The 22,961-nt window shown below is 37.5% G+C and overlaps 2 protein-coding genes across 5 annotated transcripts in view; one reads left to right on the forward strand and one right to left on the reverse strand.

Annotated features, from left to right (window-relative positions):
• LOC123598070 (serine/threonine-protein kinase TNNI3K) overlaps nt 1-22,961 on the forward strand; it is a 289,720-nt gene that overhangs the window by 202,638 nt on the left and 64,121 nt on the right. For all 4 annotated transcript variants that reach the window (XM_045477849.1, XM_045477850.1, XM_045477851.1 and 1 more), the window contains one exon: nt 2,534-2,643. In XM_045477849.1, the coding sequence (XP_045333805.1) occupies nt 2,534-2,643 (110 nt within the window). The remainder of the gene's footprint in view (nt 1-2,533; nt 2,644-22,961) is intronic.
• LRRC53 (leucine rich repeat containing 53) lies at nt 7,664-22,595 on the reverse strand. Its single transcript, XM_045477857.1, has 4 exons — nt 22,277-22,595; nt 19,120-19,935; nt 13,365-13,880; nt 7,664-10,441 (listed from the first exon to the last, which is right to left on the reverse strand). Exons 1-4 carry the CDS (start codon nt 22,362-22,364, stop codon nt 8,124-8,126), a joined length of 3,738 nt encoding a protein of 1,245 aa, XP_045333813.1. The 5' UTR covers nt 22,365-22,595; the 3' UTR covers nt 7,664-8,123.

Consider the following 22,961-nt stretch of genomic DNA (forward strand, 5'->3'; position numbering starts at 1 on the left):
AGACTTGGTATCAGAGTCTGAAAGGGTTTCAAAGGAGACATTTGGCACCTGCATCTGAGTTTAACTCACTTTATGAATAGTCCCTCCCCACCCATTAGGATAGGTATAATTAGTTTAAATGCATTCACTACACTGGTTTATATGCTTATAGCTGCACCAGCTCAACAATATCCAAATGGTCATAAGGTGAAAAAGTAGAGTTAGAAGATCAATGATTATTAAGCATTAGTTAATGTGTTTGCTTATTTATTTACCTCATTCCAAAAAGGAATTAAAAATACTCAAGAGTAGCCAATGGAAGGAATCTAACATGCCTAGTTTTTTTTTCTTTTTGTGACACAAAAGACATATTTTGTAAGTCATGTTAAGTTTGCTAAATATGTTTTGGCCAGTCTTTTGTTTCTGTGTTTTCTTAGTGTCAGCAACTACAACTCTAGCTGATAATGGCTAGAAATGGTGGGCAAATGTGACAATGCAAATATTCTATAAATGGCCTTGAAAATAAAAGCATAAATGGAATTCTTGACTCTGCCCTCAAACTGGAGCCATTGTACAATTAGAACGGCTGTTGCAAAGAAACATTAAAATGCCAGGCAGCAAAGGAAATGAACTTAAAATTTCAAATACAAATAACTAATAAATATTTGGGAAAATATTAAGCCTCACTAGTCATCAAAGAACACAATTTAAACAAGAAATGAGCTGATATAATTTACCTCTCATGTTAGCAACATCTCTCACAAAATGAGAAAACCTGATTCCGATGTAATGAAAGATTGCCGATGTAATGAAAACTCTCTCACACATTGGTGACTAAGGGAATAAATTAGTACAACTGTTTAGGAAAAAAAGCTTATCAGTATGTGTCAAAAGTCTTATGCCATTTGACATTAATCTCACCCCTCAAAATATAAACAATGTGTGAAATTGGGAAATTCATATTGAAAAGATATACTTTTTGAAGTGTTTATGTCCAAATTTGAACAACCTAAACTTGAAGAATGATTAAGTAAATCATACTGAATATAGAACCATTAAAAATATGTTAACCTGGAGTTTTAATAACTTGGAGAAATGCTGATATTTAGGGGAAAAAAGCATTACATAATTGTATATTGGATGGGACATGAGCTCAATGATACAGACAATATATGAGAAATACTCAAAATATTTTAACAATTGTCCTCTATTATAATTGTGTTTCTAAAATTCTACAGAAAACAAGTATAAAGGTCACATTTGTCAAAATTAGATAGTAATTCTGACTGATCCATAAAGCAAAATGTTGATTAAGTTACACTACATATAATTTTACTAGATGAGTAGATCTTAAAACAGATCCAATTAAAACAGAATTGGAGCAAAGTTTAGTGGAGAGTAGTGGTTGTAGATCATATCTCAAAAAAAGTTATTAAGATATAGACAAATGTTTATGACATCACAATCTAGAAGATAGGAAACAGCATTGTCCTGGAACTTTAACCTCCTAATCGTACAGAGAAGTTTTTCTGAAGAATAAAAAGAGCTTCATGTGTTGAGTACAAAGTATTTTCAATGTGAAGTGGCTGAAGAGAGCATAGAATCTGGAACAAGAGGCTACACCAACTACTAATTATATTTAATTTTTTCAAAAATTAAAAACTAATTACATACACACACAGAGTAATACCTACTTTGCATGAGTGTTAGGAGGTTTAAAAGAGCTTTGTATGTATCTTCCATGATGCCTAATACAAAACATGTTCAATAAAAGTAGCTGTGAACTTGCTTTCCAAGGGAGTATAGAAATCACTGGTTGCAGAATCGAAAAATAGGCAACAGCCAGGCATCAAGAGTGAAGTCCCAAGAATTACGACACCATAACGGGGAGTTTAAGATGAGCAATATTTAGAAATCCAAGCAGGCAGGTAACACTAGGGAATTCAGTCAATGAGTGGTATTAACTAAAATGATAGATTAGCTAAAAGTTTAAAAACTAGTAACTACTTTATAAATATTAAATATTAAAGTCCCAACATTCTTATAAGCACTAATTGTATTTAAACAAAAACTCATCTGTTTTGCCCAAGTGATACAAGTGCTTTCAGAACTGCAAAGTTCAGTGGCACCCCATGACTTGCTGTGTATAGTATAAGCCCTTTATTCTAGGACTTATGACATTGTACTGTCTAATCTGCCTTTCAGTCTTTACTTCCCATAACATCACATACATACACACCCTATACTTCAGACACACACACAAAACTACTTGATGTTTGTGTGTTCTTTTGTATGTGTCTTTGATCTTTTGTAAATTCCCTCTGCTCACAATTTGTTGAATGAACAACTGAATGAATGGAAAATTATAAAGATAATCTTATAGTATCAAATTATCCAACATTTTCTTTAAGCATTAAAAAAAAACAGCATGGAGCTGTCTTTCATTCTCTGCTAATGTTGCACAGATTGATTTTTGATGACTTTTTGTTGTCTGTTCATGTTTCTTAAAATAAATACGTGAATTTCAAAATTGACATGATCATTTGGTTTGCAGCGGCTGCCGCAGCAGACATGGCTTACCACCATATCAGACCTCCCATTGGCTATTCCATTCCCAAGCCCATATCATCTCTGCTGATGCGAGGGTGGAATGCATGTCCTGAAGTGAGTAATTTTTATTTCCTCTTAGAAAATGTGTTATGGTCAAAATCTGTCACAAATAGTGTAACTCCAAAGTCTACTTTCAGTGTGTATTTTAAGACTGTCAAGGCAGGAAGACTGATTTGCCTTCTGCTCTTTAGTCTCTAATTGCCTCAAGAAGTCTGAGTATCTCATATTTCTTTGCTGCTGCTCTCTGATTTTGAAATGTTTCTCACAACTGATTAGCAAAAGAGAGACCGGGGTATGACAGATGACTCACAGTCTCATCTGAGCTGCAATTTTATTAACTATGCTTGAGCCACAGTTAGTCATTTTCTGAAGAAAGAAGTTTGGCACAAGATGGATTTGTGTTGGCTTTTCACCATGAGGCAGGCCTTCAGGCAAAGGCCCCATGACAAGTGGTCTTTAGTAGCACTGGCTCAAGCAGGAGACAGGAGACCTAGCCCTAGTCCTTCTCTAACTCTCTGAGTGGTTGTGATAAAGTGGTTAAGAGCACAGATGGAGGGATCAATGTTATGGAAGGAATAAGTAAAGTAGAATATGTAAACAGTGAAAAAAAATTAAACGTGATCATAGATCTAAGATTGTTGAGGGAAACACACATATAATCCCAGAATGAAATCGCAGACCACTTGTTTACAGGAAAGGATTCTTCTTATCTATGCCAGGCATTTCAATGCCTACTTTGTTCTCAGAGAATGACAAAGGAGGAGATTCCACAACTTTCTCCTGATAACACAGTGTCTAAAATTTCCCTGCCCGCATATATTGTTGTCTATTGATATCCTTGTGTTTTGACGTCTGCCACATTGATTCTCCTGCTCTGAGTAGAGAGCACCAGTTCACATTCTTCATGCTGGAGGTTCTTATACATAAAAGCCCAATGGCCCTTATTTGTCCAGTCCAAACCACTCTAGTTATTGTGCTTTTCTTATATGACCTTGTTTCTCATCCTTTGTCTCTCTTCAACAAGGGAGCAGATAAAGTGTAACTATTGTTTTCTCAGAAAGCACCTCACCAAAGGAGAAATAGAGTAAGACCCAGTCCAGATATTGGAAGGAGAAAGCATAGTTCCCCACTTCTATTTTCTATAGGCAAAACCCACACGAAATCATTACCCAATCCCACAAGTGTACACAGAGACTCTTAAGGAGAGAAATAAAGATTATTATGGCATGTGATTTGAATTATCTCAAAAGAAAAAAAAAAAAAAAAGAACTCTTCTCCTAAGCATTCAATCTGGCAGATTATGTATTTATTTGTGTAGAACCTTCTTTCACTACCAGAAAGCAGGGACTAGCAGGGACTAGTTTGTTTGCTTGTTCTGTTTGCTGCTGTAACCCCAGCACCTAGAACCATACCTAGTAGATGGTCAAAAATATATGTTGAGTAAATGAATATCACTATTGCTTGTCAATGACTCCAATCCACTCATCTGAATTTCAGTGTCCAAAAATTGTCTTGAAAATTACATGACTTAAAATGTTTGAGAAAAGGCTTTGTTTTTTTGTTTTGTTTGTTTTGTTTTGTTTTGTTTTCAATATGAACCTTAGGCATATTTTCTAGGAATAAGTATGTCAAAGAGATAATGCAGAATTTCTTTCTCTCTTTGGTGTGTGAGTTGTTCCAAAGTATAACATAAAAAAAAATCACAAGAGTCCCTTTGGCTTCTATTAACTGACTCTTCATGATTATGATTATAAATAAGAAACCTATAGAAGTTTTCATTTGGAGATAAAAGCAAGTTATTAGCAACTTCTAAAAGCATTTGGGTGGGGGGTAGATGGATATCACAAGTAACAGGTTAGGAAATGAGAAAGAGAACCTGAATAAAGCCAAAGGAGGGTACATATAAGGTTTAAAAAAAAAAATACTAAGAGGCCAAAGTCAAGTGCTTACTGGAAAAGTTTTATTGCTAAGCAGCAAAGCCTACCAGCCCAGGGCCTGGACTCCAGGAATGAAGTTCAGGGTGAAGGATGGGGAGAAAGCACAGTAGGAAGCAAAGTATCTGACTAGCTGGCTATCTCTGGGCTGGACAGTCAGGTTGGGCCCTGGCTTAACCATGGTACCCATCTCATTAAGAAGTTAACTGCCTCTGGATGTGACACACCTGAATCATCTTGGCATTATGCAATAAGGTCTTCATGTGAGTAGCCTGAGTAGTGAGGAAAAGGGAAGCAATGAGCTGGTTTTCTTTCTTTCCCTCAACAATTATTTATTGAGTCTCTACTATATACTGCCCCAGGAACAAGTTCTGGGGATTCAGTGAAGATGCACTTTCCATGGAGCCTAAGGGCCAGTACCCAAATGGAGATTAATTGAATAAACACATTAATGATTTTATAGTTACAAGTCAGAGCAAGGAAAACAAGATTAGATGAGAATGCATCCTACAGAAATTGGCAAGTGAGGGACAAGGAGTTAGTGTAGGTCAGGAAAGGCTTCCTGGAAGAAGTGTCACTAGAGCTGAGATCACAAGTATAAATAGGAGTTTGCTGAATGAAGAGGGTTGGTGATAGAGAAAAACAGTCCAAGCAAAGAGACCACGTACAAACTCATTGAGAGAAAGGACACAAGGGAGAGACTTATTAGTTATGGAAACATGTAGCCGCTGAGGGATTAAATCTCTATACCATCATTTGAAACAAGTTCACCTTTAGATCTGAGAACTAACGCCATGCTCTCCTGGCCATTGCTTTCTAGGTTATCTAGTTTACCACTCATTCTTTCCTTCTTGTTTGTCTTTGCCTCACTCCTTAAATTGAAAGCACATTATTATTTCCTATGTGTGGGAAATGGAAAATGCTGTTTGGAAAATAATGAAAGGTGGAGGAAAAGTCCTGTTAGGTCAGATTTTGGGAAGCTTTGGAAACCAGAATAGGGAATTTGGATATGAAATTCCAGGCAATTATGTTTTTTTGTCTCTAAAGCAGTGCAGAGATATGATAAAAGCAATTTTTTTAGAAAATCCATCTGAATTTGGTATGAAAGTTTAACTTAAAAGAATTATATGTAGTCTAGTGAGACAGGCACTGAATTATCTTCTAGTGTGCATTGGGATAGCTGAGCATTGTTTCTTAATATGTAAGCTACCTATTACCTGCTCCAGTTTACCTGGGAATATTTCTTAAAATGAAGGTTCTGGGGCCCTATTTTAAATCTACTGAATCAAAATGTCTGGGATGGAGTCTAGGACTTGTCATTTTAGCAGGCACCTCAGGCGGTTTGTGCCCAGTAAAGGCAGAGAATTAGAGGGCTGAAACGGGAGCAAAAGACAGGGATGTCAGAGCTTCCAGCTGGGCTGCTAGCTGCATTAATCCAGTTGATTACAACACAAAGACTGTAATGGTTACCATGGGGATTCAGGAACAAGGGTAAATTTGAGAACTACTTCAAAGGAAACAAAACATCCTAAGGAAGTGAAAGACTGGATTTAGGAAATGAAGAAGAGGAAAGAGCCCTGAAGAACTGTCAATGGCTGCCTTCTGAGAATCAGCTAGTGACCAGAGTACTGGTTCTTTAGGCCCTTAGGTGTCAGGGATATTGTTGACAATGAGAAAAGAACAAAGCCAACAGCTCTGCAGCAAGGTGAAGTTGCTTTAAAAAAAAAAAAGCATAGAAAAAAGAAAAAAAGAAAGATAGCTACCAAGAGATAAAAAAAAACAAAAACAAAAACAAAAACAACTAACCTGGTCTACAAAACTTAGGGAACTGTCAATTAGAAAAAAGTTATTGCGCAAGAAGTTGGCATAGCTGCTCTTCTCACCTTAAAGGCGCTTAACCAAATGAAGTAGGATCAGGGTAGGCAGACAGATGGCATAGGAGCTAAGCTCAAGCAGAGAGGCTGAACAAAAATAGAGGGGAGAGGAGTTGGAGTTAAAAGCAAGGAAATTTTAAACCCAGAGAGAAAACAGAAGAGAAGGAATAAGGTTAGGGACTTTCAAAATAAGAAAGTTACATCATTTGCTGGCAATTCTGAATAGGAGAAAAAAATAGGAGATAGGTGGTTCATCTAAGAGTATTTACATTATTCTAGTAGTCCTTTAAGCTTAACCATTTGCCAAATATAGACATAAAGATAATGATATATAAAGATATATTAAGAAATATATAAATATATTGGGGCGCCTGGGTGGCGCAGTCGGTTAAGCGTCCGACTTCAGCCAGGTCACGATCTTGCGGTCCGTGAGTTCGAGCCCCGCGTCGGGCTCTGGGCTGATGGCTCAGAGCCTGGAGCCTGTTTCCGATTCTGTGTCTCCCTCTCTCTCTGCCCCTCCCCCGTTCATGCTCTGTCTCTCTCTGTCCCAAAAATAAATAAACGTTGAAAAAAAAAATTAAAAAAAAAAAAGAAATATATAAATATATAAAATATATAAAGATATAAAAATATAAAAATATATTATATATAGATAGGAGCAGAGAAAGTAAAACCTTTTTCCCCCCACTAGGAAATATAAAATAGGGTAATATTGTATACCATGAAGGTATGCTTTGAATGTTTTACTGGGATATCAAAAATAAAATGGTTTCAGTATACCTCTATCTTTCCAATAACTCTGGCTTTGAATGAGAGAGGCTTATTCTACTATTACTTTTAAATCTAATATTTATAAGAACATTTAATTTCTGTGCACAAGGAGTACTCACACCAAAAAATTGTGACATGCTAAACTCAAGAGATCAAACCTTGAAAGCTTATACACTAATGGGTTATTTAGTTTTCAAAATCTTAATAATAATTGGCAATAAGGCTTGTTAAAATTCCTTTTGTTCAGGATCCATTGTGTTGATCTTGAAGGCCCATTTGTTCTTCTAAAATGATTGAAGCTGAGATCCCCACCTAGTGGATTTAGAGGATTTTACAGGTTTTACAGAACAAGCCTACTACCCCTGGAAATCCTTAATTTTTTTCTCTTATTGAAATAACAGGTTTTAAAAACTCTACTTAAGATCTAGGATAATTGTCAACAGAACAGTTGCAAATGGTTGAAATATACCAATATGCATATCAGCTAGACTACAGTTAACAAACAAAGCTCAATTTTTATTTTTATACCATAATTAGGAAAACAGATCAGGCACAAATATGAATATATAATCATCTGTGTAGAAAGCAATATTGTAATACCACTAATTGAGATGTGTACAGTAATTTCCATAAAATAAACATCAAGTGTAAACTGTTCAAGTACTTTTTTCTTATTTAATCTTTCATTTGCTTAAGTCTTTTTTTTTTTTATGTTTGTTTTCTTTTCCAGGACTAGACAAAACTTTTCTTTCCCATTTTTCTGTTCCTTAGAGAAGCAAACTCAATTAATTGTGTCAAACATATCTTGTGGCTCAATCTTTGATATTTGCATTATATTCAGTCGTACTTTTATTTCATTGATAACAATGAGGTACTGAGGATTTTTTCCTCCAAAATAATGCATTGGAAATGTATGCAAAGGCTAGGGGGTGTTTGTGTGTCCTTTTGAAGAAAGCTAAAGTAGAAAATGATTATTGTTGAGTTCTGCCTCTAAAGGTGATGTATTAACATAATCAGCAGATGGTGGATACAGTGTAGGTTTTGAAGCAGAGTTTTCAGCTTCAGTTATTCTTCTAGGAATTAGAGGCACCTTAGTTTTTGTCTCAAAACTAACGTCTTTTAACTCTGATAAGGAGGAAAGCACCTCATGTATCTCCACTCTTACTGTACCTTCTTCATGTGTGTTGTTATCTTTATCTGGTTGAATAGTTTGAATGGCTCCCAAATCTTGCATATTAGTGTTAATTTCACTACAAGAAGGTCTATTTTCAGTTTCAGGGGAACACATGGTACTCAAATCCTTAGCCATAATAGTAGCCTCAACAGAACTTGAATCATACAACATGTGTTTTTCACTTTTTCCATTTCCCCAAGTTTGCTGCATTTCTTTTCTGCTGCCTTTTAAGGTCATCTGTGAAGTCCTAACTAACGTGCTAGAATTTGCCTCACTTTCATCAAGCATTTTCTTCTCTTCTTTTTCTAATATTTTTATCTGTAGTGCTTCAGTGCCATCATCTTTAGGTAATGCATTTGTGCTGTCAATTTCTTTTTTGCCACTATTGGTTAGATTCCAAATGGCTTCAGTACTGAGAGAAGTACTGATATCTTTGGGAGTCTCTGTTCTATTTTGGTAGGGAATAGAATTTGTCTTCATCATTGTTAGGTCACCCGTGGCTTGTGTCTCAGAGGGAATGAGAGAGGAATCATAAGTTTCTGTTTGAAAAAGTTTTTTTCCTACATCATTTCCCTCATCCGTAATACAACTTTCCACAATTTGATGTGATAGTTTTGGTTTTGTCACTAATGTTTTTTCTTCATTTCTAAGTTGTTTATGACTTGAGTGTTGCTCTACATGTTTTAAAGTTTGATTTTGATCTAAAGTGTGTTCCTTATAGGCGTCAGTCTTGTGGACACCTACAAGTTGTGTTTGGTTCCCCAGGGACAAAGAAAGCTGATTTGGCTCAGTGGTCTTTGGTTTGTCCTGCTCCATGTGCTGGGTGGGCTCTGTTGCCTCTTGGTCAGTTGTCTCCCTGGTACTGCTGGGTGGTAAAACCTCATTTCCTGTACTTTCCCAGGTAGCTGGTAAGTACCCAGGAACATCCAATGCAAGGGGAGTTGCACCTGCCATTTGCTCAGTTGAGAACTGAGAGCTTGAATGCCTGTGTTCAGCTTTGATGGATGTGGGCTGAGGCAATGTTGACAGGCTGCTAGCAAGAATGAGGCCAGTAGGGTGACAGTTGACTTCTGTAGAGCTCTGGTTGACTAGAGGTAAGTCATTAGCACTGAGCAGAGGAGTCTTTTTAGTGTTTTTTTTGTAATGTGGGGTCTGCTTTGGAGCATGTTTGAGAGGCACACTCTTTGAAATGAGTCTAACATAGTTGTTACTCTCTTGCTGTTGGGAAAATTCTGCAGAGGACACAAGGTTTATACTGGCTTCTTTCTGAGAAGCTTTAGATAATTTATTCGGTGGTAACAATATGTGTTTCCATTTCCTTGGGAGTTCTGGCAAGGATTTTTCTGGATGGACTTTGACTTTTCTAAAAGGGTGTAAATTTAATTTTATCCTTGAAGTTTGTTTTTTAATTTTCCCTTTGAGGTCAGTTTGATTGGTTCTCTTCTTTTTCAGAATCTGTGGATCAGTAAGCCATTTTCCTCCCTTGTTTCCCTCCTGAAGATTGACACATTTTTTAAGATCCAAGTTGGTCGGGTGGCTACTTTGACTTTTCTGCTGTTTCCAATGGGTTGATGTTTTGGATACTAAATCAGGATTACAGAAGCTAACCCTCTTTGGAGAATATGTTTTCTTGATTTTTGTTGACAACCTTGATAACTCCATGTTGTCCTCACTCATAAGGAATTTTTCTATTGCACTGTTAATTTGGAATTGCTCTTTCTTAGCCTTTGAATGTTCTTTACGATTTGGCTTCTTTTCTTTCACATAATCTTGAAATTGATCACAGGGTACATATTTACAGATAAGAGAATTTTTCGGCTGAAAATACCTAGGCCTGCTCTGTTTTAACAGTCCACAAGGATCATCATATTTTGATCTATGTTTTTGTAAGACCTTTTGTACACAATGTTCCTCAGGCTCACAAGGCTTGGATGATGAGCCTGTAATAAAATGTCTCTGCCTGTGAGGTTGTAAGCCATTGTCTTTTTTTTCTATTGGAGGCTGCCATGATTCATTTGTTAAATGCTTTTCAAGACTTTCTCTTGCCAAGGCTGAACCGGATGTTGCATATCTTCTACTAAATGTGTCACTGTTGATATCTGCTGAACAATAAATGCAGAAATTTAGCACTGAGCAGAGTTTTATTACCCCAACCAAACAGATGCTTAGAAACCTTATGAAAGGTGCAAAAATGATTCCTCTGATTATGGCAATTCTTGAATATTTCCTGATTTTTAACCAAACTCACAAAAGACTTTGGGTAGTTTAGTGTGTTTACAAGGCTACTCTTTATGGCCACATTTTAATCAGTTGCAATGCTGACCTAAAAGTTGCAGAATTAGAAATGAAAACATTCATAGTTGTATGTTTTTACATTAGTTGTTGGTTATGTCAGCTTTAAAAATGAATAATAGCTAAACTCTTTTCACATGGCCAGCATAATTTTTTTCTGCATTAATTTCCCAGTTGGAACTAAATATTAGGAAGAACATGATACTGTATTGAGTAATGTTCAGATTTCAAAGATAGAATAACCTCAGCAACAACAACAAAATAGTTATGATACTATTGGCTACAAAGCACAGACCATATCTGCCTTATTCCCCATCACATAATATGGTATTAATTAAGGGGTGTCTGGGAGGCTCAGTTGGGTAAGCATCTGACTCTTCATTTTGGCTCAGCTCATGATCTCATGGTCCATGAGATTGAGCCTTGAGTCAGGCTCTGTGCTGACAGCAAGGAGCTTGGTTGGGATTCTGTCTCTCCCTCTCTCTCTGCCACTCCCCCATGCACATTTGCACAGGTGTGCTCTTCCTCTCTCAAAAATAAACTTTTAAAAAATATATAGTATTAATTAAATATTTGTTAAATGAATATTTTGAAATATGGCCTTTATTGCGGAAATCTCTGTGAGTTTTAAATTGTACATGTTAGCATAATATTAATGATACATGTTAAATAATATTAATGACAAAAGTAATAGAAATATTTACCATTAATTAAGCATCTACTAAGAGCCAGGCATTGTGCTAAGTATTATACCTTCATTATCTCATTTAATATTCACAGAAGATGTGATCCACTGGACAAGTCCTATCATCCTATCACTTTTAAGGTGAAGAAATAAGCCTAAAGAGGTGAAACATTTCCCCTCATTACATGTCCACTAATGATATGGGCAGAACTTGACCCAAGTCTGTCTGACACCAAACCCTATTCTCTTAACCCAATGCGTATTAGACTTAAAATTACATCTTATAAGCGTACTGTCTCTTGTCTTCTGAAATTGTTTTACCAAGAGGAAGAAAGAAGTATTTCTGTTCAGCAATAGAAAGGAAGAGGTGAACTAAGCTTCACGTTAGCATCTAACTTGAAGATTTGCCTTCAATTTTCTGTGTGACCTTGGAGAAGCTATTTACTCAATGGGTATCAAGAGACAAGACTTAGATGAGAATTATATGTGGGTGTAAAATTATTCTAGGGAAAGAATTTTAGCCTTTATCAGATTCTAAGAGAGTTCTGTGACTCAAAGATAAATATTAGGAACTTTTATACTACATAGTCTCTAAAGTCTCCCTTACTCCTGAAATACTATGGTTCTGTGTCCCCAAGTTTGAAGACATAATCAGAGTGACATTGCCTCTTACTGACTTCTTTTGTGGTCTTGGTTGTTTTTTTCCTCAAATACCTGTCTTCTCTATCTCCATCTACCTGGTAGGTAACAGAATTTCAAGTCTTTCTTAAAAGTAAATATATTGATTTGACAAACAAATGTGTTCTCTGTGTGAAACAAGGGACTGGGTTTTAAATGGTTAAGAGACAGCATTCCCTTCAGTATAAGAGTTTCCCATAGAAAAGTTAAGGCATTGGACAAAGCTAACCATCTGTCTAAGGTGTGACTCTGTTGAAAGGGTAAGTACTTATTTCTTTATAAAATAAAGCCAATCTGATCTGGTTTCTATGGCAGAGGTTTTGTTGTTGGGATATTGTTTTTGTTTTTGTTTTTTTGCTTTTTTCCCCCCTTGGCTATTCCTCTCTTGAATCAAATAATCAGTCCCCAGAAACTAGTAAGAACTGGAGTCTGGGGAATACAATGGAATAAATTCACATCCTGCCTTATGCCACATCTGAGACAGCATACGGGTTCATTCTTTTCCAGTTGTCCCCAAATCCATCCTTAGGGCCATATCCTCATGGTGCGAATTTCTTGGTGCAGCACCTCTGCCATTCATATTTGAGAGAAAGCCCTGCTTGTTGTAAACCAATTCACATAAATGACAGGAACCTCTTTACAGAGAAACTGTCAAAGTTTCACTGCTGATCCTGAAAGCATTACCTTACTATTCAGGAAGGAAAAGGAAGACATTTAATTCATTGCCTCCACCTAAATATTGACATTGCCCATGTACGGTGGGTAGATGTCATGGCCAGATTCACTTGGCTCCCAACATGGGACGATGAATTAAGTCCTGACTTTCCCTGGACTGGGAAGTTATCATCCCTGACAGCTCAGCAAGCAAAGTGTGTGTCTTGACATCATTCCTGAAATGAATCACTAGCATTAGAAGGCTCATTCTTCTAACATGTCATGCTCTGAGAAGGTTGCTTACTGCAGAATTGGCATTAGAGCTCGAAGGATGTTGGAATAGAAGCCAATACTCAGCCTCTCATAAATCTTAACAGTATATTGCTATTCAAAAGGCTTCTTTTCTTAAAATAAATAAATAAATAAATAAAAACCAAAACACTGTTAGGCATTGGATCAGAAAATTCACTTTCCAAAAGGCACAATATATACTTACTCTCAGCTCCTGGGCGGGGGGTGGGGGGTCCTCATCTACACGTCACCCCCAATCCACACCCACACCACACCCAGAGGGGTCCAGTATGTTTATAAGAAGGATAGACTGGTGCTACACAATGATTTTTATGGCATTCTTCTATTGAGAAAATTAAAGGAGATTACCTCTTTCAGAGAAATTTAAACAGAGTGGGATTTTCTAAAACAAGACAACTCACCTATTGTTCTTGTTACATGCTGTGGCAGACTTTGAGGTTGGACTTCCCCCAACTCATGATTCCTTAGCTTTTTAACTCTCTTTGGACAGTATCTTGTAAGTAAGCTGGCTTCATTAAAAGCTGCCACATTCCCAGGAGGCTGTGAACATCCTGACTGCAGCAATCTGCCACCAAAGCAGAAGAAAGTGCTGTCTGCCCCATGGTCTTTCCCTTTCAGGTTTCTAAATGATCTGTCAAGGGCTGTGGACTCAGAGGCCAGTGCTGCTTGATGGCTGTTTTCCTGTAAAAGCGGCATTTCCTTTCTGGACCCCACAATGGACATGACCTTTATCTCGTTTTCCTGAGTTAAGTGGCAGTTACAGTATCCCTTAGTGTGGTAATTTCTTGCCTCATGAGCACACAGGGATTCATCGAAGGTTCTGCAACAAAGGTTTTCTGATGTGTGTTCATTTGCTTTGCCTTGTTGGAGTTTCCAGTTAAATACAACTAAACCTAGGCAAGTGAGACCAACAGCTCCTGTGACAAATAGAGAGACCATTAAAAGATAACATCATAGGAAGAAACGTATAAATCACCAAATGTGAAATCCACAAATATCAAGGTTAATGGTTTAAAGGGCATCAGAATAGGTGGGCAGTCTATCACCATGTAGAAAAATATCAGTCCAGACAGAGGCTGTTTATTCAACATTGTTCTGTTTGTTAATTTGGATCTTTCTTTGTCTCTATTAAAAATTTTAAGAAAAAAGTGTCATCTGGAATATCTTTGGTAGAAAAAAAAGCGTTTTTTTCATGGACTGTGATTCATCCAAGATAAAATAATTCTTGCATTAAAGTTCTTTTTCTGCCTATAGGAAACCAAATTTTCTATTTCTTAATCCCATAGTGAATAAAAATAGACCATATTTAGTACATACCTGGAAATTCCCATAGAACATAACCTCCTCCTATTGCCATATTTTCATCAGCCCTAAAGATTCACCCGCACCTCTGTAAAAGTCATTGGCTTCCTATTAGCATAAAGACCAAACTCTTGGCATCCAAGATTCCCTGCAGTCTGGCCATAACCTCCCTCCCTTGCCTACTTTTTCATTTTTCGTTATTAAAACACTGTGTTTCAAACTCTTCATTACTCTTAAAGTACTTCTGAGCCTTTGTGCACACCCTTAGTGATGCCTGCAATACTTTCTCCTATCTCTGCTTATTTGAAATTTATTTATCTTTTAAAAACTGAATCAATACCTCAAAATTTCTTGATATGTTTGCTGTTTTTTCCATCTTGTAAAGATCATTCCCTTCTATGAACTCCCACAATAAAATGACTGACGTCTAATCTCAGACTGTCTGGTACTGTTCTTTCATGTTCTTTGTATGTGTAGCTTATTCTCTGAATAAGTTTATTCTCTAAATAATATAGTTTATTCTCTGAATAAAATTATAAAGGGCAGTGTTTCTCAAACTCACGTGCAGAGTCTAACCTGTTTAGACATCCCTGTTTCCCATCTTGACAAACGGCATGCTCAACCACCTAGGTGTTCAAACCAAAGTCTCTGAGTTATACCCAACTCCCTCTCTGTCACAGTGATTTCCTTTTTTCTCAGCACTTATAACAGTATAAAATTATTGGGTTCACTTGCTTGCTTGTTCACTGTCTGTCTATCCCCCGCCCCGTGCCGCTAGAATTAAGCACTATGAGGAAATGGACCTTTTCAGTCTTGTTCACTCTGTATCTCCAGTACCCTTAACTCTAGCACAGGCACTCCAGAAATGTTTATTGAATATTCTTAAATAAACAGAAAGGATTCTGTTTATGAGTTCTAATAATGAAATGCCCTGAGTGGTCTAATGTTACAAATGGTGATTGGGAAGACATGGCATCACTATCAACTGAGCTAGGAGCTCTGTCTTCTAAGTCTAGCTCTGACTATAAATTGCCGTGTGACCTCAGGCAAGTCATTTCCCCTAGAGAACACAGTTTCCTGACACTGGAAATGAGAACAGTGAAAGAGATGATGTCAGCATTTTAGACTTTTCAATTGACTGCACCATGCCTGATTCCCTCCACTGCAGGCAACTTTAATGAAAACATGATGTTATTTTTTGAACTTGAAAGAAAAGGGAAAGTGTCAGGCATGGTCGCTTCCTTGTTCTGTTAAGGATGAAGATTCCAAAGAGAACAGCAGCCGCTGATACAAACCTTCAACCTTTGGGTAGTTTACTAGATCTTGAAGTCTTATAAGCCCCATTTTAATTTAGTTGACAACAGTATATTCTTAGTGCTGTCACAGTTTGAAATAATTTAATATCTACTGAAGACTCAACATTTTTTAAAAGTAGTAGCAAAATGTAGACCAGAATGTTTTTATTGCCAGATCCTAGAGCTAGGGTTATTCCAAACAACGGTTTCAGCTTTAAAGTATTAAAAACATATGAAAATACGAAAATTTTGGAAACACTCCATATCTCTTACATGGGGTAAGAAAACTCAGGATTCAAAGCTTTGTTCTGACACTTCCCTTGGGCAAGTTTTCTTTAAAAAAGAGAAAGAAAAAAGAAAGAAAGAAAGAAAGAAAGAAAGAAAGAAAGAAAGAAAGAAAGAAAGAAAGAAGAAAGAAAGAAAGAAAGAAAGAAAAAGAAAGAAAAAGGGTATTTATTTATTTATTTTGAGAAAGAGAGAAAGAGCAAAAGGGGCAGAGAGAGAGGGATACAGACAGAATCCCAAGCAGGCTCCATGCTGTCAGCACAGAGCCCGATGCAGGGCTGGAACTCATGAGCCATGAGATCATGACTTGAGGGGAAACTAAGAGTCAGATGCTAAACCAATTGAGCCATCCAGGCACCCTCCCTTGGGCAAGTTTTCTAACCTCTCTGAGCCTTATTTTTCCACCTCTGTCAAACAGGGATGATTACTACCACTCAGAAATTAAGTGAGGTAATATATGTGACATATTTAATGCAGTGCTTCAGGTTCAGTGAATTATCAACATGATTCATGGTTATGATTGTTGCTTCTATTGTTTAGATTTAATATTGCCCTATTAGGTCCTAGAACACTTAATGGTTGGGGGAGGGGAGAAGGATTAAAAAGTCCAAAAAGTAAAATCATTAAGAGAATACTTTGTATGGCTGGTGCAGTTACTAAACCAAATAATAAAGGAAATAAAGACCTAAAATTTTTTAAACACATGCATCAGCCATTGAAATGAGAGTAGGCATAATCTGATTATAGGGTAAATTTCTCCTCTAATTGTGTCTAAATGGCAAGGAACCACTCACTCTCCTGCTGTTGATGCTAGAAGTATGTCTGTATCACATTACCACTCAGGTATGGTCACTTTCTATTAGTGCAGGGAGCAGAAAGCAGCAAATGAAGCTTGTAGGCAGGCTGAACGTGCTATTAAGGAGATGGTTGAATTTTCATTGCCATGGGCATTGTTGCTATTTTTAAGAGGTTGTTCTAACAATCTTTCTGAGTTGGAAAAACAACAATAACAACAAAAAACAAATTTAATAAGTTCTCATTGGAAATGTTAGAGCTTCATGAAATCTTTCTCTTTTCACCCACCAATTCAGAGTAGGAAGTGTTAAGATGTTAGCGTTTGATGCCAAATAATCGCTTAATAGTTTTAAATTCACTGAATATGATTATATTCCCTGGAATTGTAATGATTTACTGTAGCCAAAGAAGGAAAGGGAAATCAGAGGTCAAATTATAGTTCTAAGTCTTTTACCCCATAATCTACAGGTATAGATTATTGACTACACTTTTACTTCAAAAGGAGTAGAGTCTTAATAGAATAAATTGTACAAAATCAGAGTTTTTTAAAAGACAAACACCTTCTCAAAACAGCATCTGTAACAATTACTCAGTGAAAGATGCATTATGATACTTTCACACTTTAAAACTTAACATGTGTGTATTCATAACTATAAGAATTTACCCATGCTTCCTATTATAAGCTTCCTATTATTTTGACAAACCTTTGAATCTTCCAGAATTTATATCCATCTCTACACTAACATAAGTTGTTAGTAAAATCTTTTCCGAAAATAGATATAAAAATACCTAGAAGATACTGAAAATCTCTATTGTAATATTTCCAAAATGATGCCCTACAAAACACTAATGTAATGAAATCCTCTGTGAAAAAAGAGTTAATGGTTAAATGAATTTGAGAAGTGCTCCACATTGTATGAACTTTGGGGTTCATAATGCTTATTAGAAAATGAAAGGCAATGAGGAAAACACTGCAGTAAAGAAGCCGGTTTCACTTTGTTTAGTCCAGCATTACCCAAATCTATTTGAGCCCCACAACATTTTGCATCTGTGTATGTTCTTATCGAAATATGTATTAATTATTCCCTAGAACTAGTCTTTGAACTCTAGCATTCTCGGACATTTAGGGTAAAACTCGCTGCCCTATTACTTTTGTCTTTTATGGTAAATTATTTCTTAACACTTATAATTACTGACATGGTTACACAGTTTTTAAAACAATTTATCTTTCTGAGAGGATTAAATTCACTTCCAAGTGAGCTTGATTGTTGCCGATGGTAGTTCATTGTTTAGACCTGACTCTGGTTTCCATCTATTCTGATTAAAAGTGTAACTCTCAGGAGGAGTTGAAAATATGATGTTCAGATTTCACTGGAAACCTACTATAGAATAATTATATATAGCACATATTCAAAACCTTCATTTCACTCCTGGATGTCATTTGCCCAGCCTCTGGTCTTCTAGCTTTGAGGCACCACCTCCCACCCCACCCCACCCTACCCACCACTCCTCGCCATGGTTACCTACAAGTGCTAAGGATTTCACCACGAACTACAAGCATAGGGGGAAAATACACATTCCAGGTAGATGACTCAAGAAATCTCAAGTGTATTTGGTCTTTGACTAATGACACTAAGTACCACTTTATATCATTCATCCAGTGAGAGGTAACAATAGCTGATGCATAGTTAAAGAAATGCTTAAACTACCACAGCAAAATAATAGAGTTGAAAATTATCTTCTGCTTAGTCAATCTGGGGAGGTATGCGCCAAGTTTAGGAATGAGTTAGACAAACAGAAATCTTGTAAGAATTCGGAACCCCCAAATAGGAGGAAATCAAGGCAGAGAGAGGCTAAATAACATGCCCAAGGTCACATAGCAAGTAAGAGAGGAGCCAGGATTCAATCTTGGGCAATCTAATTGCAGAGCTCGTGTACTTAATCATTGTGCTGTACAACCATTATAGAGCAGGATTGCATGTGATTGTCCTAATAGCACGTCCTCGTGCACGTGGTTAAGCCCACCAATTCTTACTATCCCATGGGGAGGCATACACATGTATGTGAGTGCCTTGAGGAAAGAGACCACGTCTCATCACTTTTTAATCCCCATTCCTAGCATTTTAATGAATGTACCAGTAGTTCATGGCAGATGGATGATGGATGAAATATAGATACTATTCCCACACTAGACAAGATAACTGAAGTCTAAATAGCAAGGTAATAGACTCAGGATTACAGGGGTAGTTATACCAAGACTAGAGCCCTTGAATTCTGGTCCAAGCCCCTTTCTTCTGTTAGCTTCTCTGCAACAGGAAATTCTAACAACCTGTGCCAAGTTAATCACTATCCTCCCACATTCAGTGACAACCTCTCCCTTCCAAAGCCCTGGAAAATTTCCCCAATTGCCCAGAATTGGCATCATTTAGTGTATTTTAAGAATATGGAGAAGAGTTGGACACATTTCTCCGTGGCATACCTGCAAAGCCAAGGACAGTCAGCAGGGCCACATCCTGCCCTGGGAGGAGGGAACTTCTGTCCTTTAGAACCAGAGTCAAGTTGGGAACCTTGGAATCACAGTTGGTCTCAGACAGCTTTAGCACACTCTTTGCAATGGCCACCGCTGTGTCAGACGGCTGACAATTTAGGTCCTTGGCATTCCTGAGCATGTGAGCAGAAGACTTAACGTAGTTTCTTAAAAACCGGGCAAGAGGGTAGAGATCACAAGAGCAGCTCCACTGGTTCTTATCTAAACTCAGAAGGATCAACTGCTTCAGTGGAGTGAAAACATCTGGCATGTGGGCCAACCTATTTCGAGAAAGGTCCACTTCCTGTAGTTGAGGCAAGGGCTGGAAGGCATCTTTCCCAATGTAGGAAATAAAATTGTTAGATAAATCCAGATGTCTGAGACTGTGGAGCTTTGTACCTCCAAAAGAACTGTCTGTCAGATTAGTGATCTGATTCCCATCCAGTTGGAGCCGGGTCAGGCCCTTGGTGTTTCGGAACCAGGACCCTTGCAGGGTGCGGAGAGCGTTATTGCTAAGCACCAGAACCTGCAGACTGAGAAGCCTGCTGAAGGTGTGATCAGTAAGCGAAGAGCTGGATATGCGGTTGTGCTCCAGCAACAATGTCCGCAACTTTGAGAGGCCATGCAGGGCATCTTCCCGAACATCCTCGATGCCATTTCTGCTCAAGGAGAGCAAGGCAAGATTAAACAAGAGGGACAAGTTTGTGCTGTCTATAGTGGAGAGGTATCCATCAGTGATGATTAAAACCCTCGTGGTCACAGGGGCTGCTGTGGGGAAGAAAAGCACACACCAGAAACAAGGCACACACAAGTGAGAGGAGAGTACAGTGGAGAGCTGAGACAATCGATGCCCTCTGAGCAATCTTATCACCTGGGTAAGAACAATAAACAAAATGAAAATAATTCTCTGATTTCTCAGTTTAAAGGGAAGCTGGCTCTTTATCAGAATGATGGATTTTTATATTCTTTGTTTCTATGACATGTTTATTTGAGAAACATAAACCCATCTGTTCCTTTCCATGTCGAAGTTAATTCACTGTTTAGAATTATCACCACTGATTTTTTTTGAAGGTAGCCTTATAGGCTTCTCCTCTGTGAGGCTGTGCAGTGACCTGCTCCAGCCCTGTTGGCCCCAAGCAGATTCCCCCAAGAGCCAAGCCTGGGTCTGAGCTTCCTAACCCATTTCCCACCATCAGTGTATATTGATGCTGTGAAAGCAGTCACCTTTTCTTTCAAACTTAAAGGTATAGGTTGGATGGGAGGAGTGAAAAGGAGGGTTGGTTTCTGCTTTTTAGCTCCAGGTTAAAAGTTGGCAACTTGGTAAGGATCCATATTCTCCCCGGATGACCTGAGGATCTGTCAGTGGGGTTCTCATTATAGTCTGGGCCATCTTGGCCTCCTCCCTAATATCTGTTCCCTCCAATGAAGTATATCATGTGATGGCAGGTGGTACTCAGGGCTTCCGACTGTTAAATCCCTTCACCATAATCACCTCAGAGCCATCACTGCTCTGTCATTAGAAATCAAAGCATTTTAACTCAATAAAGATGTATTATAATCAGGAGTTATTGTAACACATCTTTATCATGCTAAAATTGTTTTGACTGCAAATGACAGTGTCATAAAGATGGAAGAGACCATTGTCCCTGGGAGGTCTACAGGTGATATTTGAACAATCAACCATGGGGGAAGCAAATCATAATTCCCTTATGGAATTCAGACTTGCATTGCTGAAACAAAGAGATAAAAAAATGTAAAAAAAAACAAAGAATTTTCACAGTGCCTTCTCTTGGAAGAATTGTTCCCATCTCTACAGCACCAGCAAGCTTAAGTCATGGTGTTTTTTTTTTTTTTTTCTTTATAGTATTATCACTGATTATTTGAATTCTATTAATTCTGGCCAGTTTAGCATTTTGTTTCTCTCAATATTGTTTTTGATATGGGTTGAGGGAGTTTCATTTTTATGGATCCCCAGTTCTCTAGGGATTTATCGAGTCTGAGGGAGCAGGCTATTGATTCTGTCAATTACTTCTTGTCTAGGACTAGACAGATGCTCCACCCACAGGTCATCCATTTACTGCTCTGTGTTTATGAAATTTAACTTCACAAATTGACGTACTGTAAATGAGAAGGAAGATAGAGAGGTGCGACAAGGTAGATGAGGAATATTTGTTTCTTACCGACATCAGCTATCTCCGATGGGGGACTGGGGCGGGGGGAAGGAGTGAAGTCAGGAAATCTATTTGAGAGGGTAGGATTTTAGTGTTTAAGTGTTTTTGATATTAATTGGAAGTCGTGTACAACAAACTACCCTTGAAACTGTCTCTCTCCTGTCAGGGATGACGATAACTTCTATCTCTTAATTCTCATAGAGTCATAGGATTTTCAAAATGAAAAAAAAAATCAGCTTCATTTGCTCCATCTTAACTCGGACTTGTTTCTGAAATTTTTCCATTGGAAGAACTTATAGCTTGTTTATCTCGTCTTGGATATCGGAATGTAAATCACATTCTCCTCAAATTTGTTAATAAGGTGTCTTATTAAATTGTTGACTTAAGCAAGCAATATGTAATGAATACAGGCAGTGTATCTTGTTAGCATTTCTACAGCTCATTTACCACCAATAAAAAAAGACTAGACTTTCAAAATTAGATGCACTTTGATAATAATCTGTTTTGCTGGTACATCACTTAATCTTACTAATGTTGAGCAATTGTAGTTCAGGTTTCTGATTCATTGATATTTTTTTCCAGCCAGTGGTAGGGTTCACATATGCACACAGTGTGGACAAAAATATAATTAAAGTGGCTTGCTTTTTTTTTCTTTTCTTAGAAAAAAAGTATGTAGCTGCATGAAATGGTAGTATTCTTTTGTAATAGCAGAATATTTCAGTTGCCTCTGCAGGTCTTAACATAGCTTTGGTTGAGACCACCAGGAATAGGAAAAATAAAATAATAGTATCAGTCTTCAGTCACTGTGAAAAGCTTGCTCTTTAAAAATTTACCTCTTTCAGGCTGGGCCCAGAGAGCACTCAGTGTAATGAAAGCCATGGCAACGGATTTGCCAGATACACTTAACACTTTCTTTTAAGAGTTATTGGTTTTATTACCTACTATATAGGTGAGCTGGTGACAGAGGGTCACATCTTTGGCGCACACCACACATGACGCAGGGCAGGCCGCCACCACCTGCAGCATCGTGGCGAAGAGTATGAGCCATCCACCTGAAAGGAGAGAGCAGGCACATCATGATGTTGGTATTTATTATCCGTGCTTTCAGTATAGTCAGCTCAGGAGCCATTTGGGTGATTTTTGCTATTTAATGAGCACCTTGGGTTCTCACAAGATGCCAGATAAATAGCTAGAATTCTTAATTTGTGTATAATTTAAACCAAACTTTTAAAGCATTTGGCCATAAATTTAGAGACCTCATATCCACGGCACACACATTAGTACAGATTACTTAAGAATTAAATTACTTCGTAATTTTTTTTTTTTTTTTTTTTGCTCATACATTATCTTATTTAATTCTTTTAACTCTGCAACTCAATTTGAGGCTGAAAAACTGAAGTTCGGAATGGTTAATCAACTATCTAAAGTCGCATAGCCCTTCAGTATTTAACCTCACCATCTTTTAACTCTCTGTTAAGTGTTCTTTCTAGTGTGCAGAAGTTAATCTCAGGCACTGAATCTTACATAAGTACAAGCAAATTATTCTGTACAGATTTAGATGCCATACTTAGAAAGGGAGTCTGGAGGAGCATTAAGATCACAAGCTCTACCTAGCTTTGAATT

Source organism: Leopardus geoffroyi, chromosome C1, assembly GCF_018350155.1.
Source record: "Leopardus geoffroyi isolate Oge1 chromosome C1, O.geoffroyi_Oge1_pat1.0, whole genome shotgun sequence".
In the NCBI taxonomy this organism is placed as follows: domain Eukaryota; kingdom Metazoa; phylum Chordata; class Mammalia; order Carnivora; family Felidae; genus Leopardus; species Leopardus geoffroyi.

What these genes read in the sequence shown, in the direction of transcription:
- LRRC53 (XM_045477857.1), bottom strand. Translation starts at nt 22,364, where the DNA reads ATGCTGCAGGTGGTGGCGGCCTGCCCTGCGTCATGTGTGGTGTGCGCC. An exon ending in CCAGCTCACCTATATAGTAG is followed by an intron (nt 19,936 to 22,276) that starts GTAATAAAACCA and finishes TCTTCCCCACAG; the next exon opens with CAGCCCCTGTGACCACGAGG. An exon ending in GACTGTCCTTGGCTTTGCAG is followed by an intron (nt 13,881 to 19,119) that starts GTATGCCACGGA and finishes TATTTGTCACAG; the next exon opens with GAGCTGTTGGTCTCACTTGC.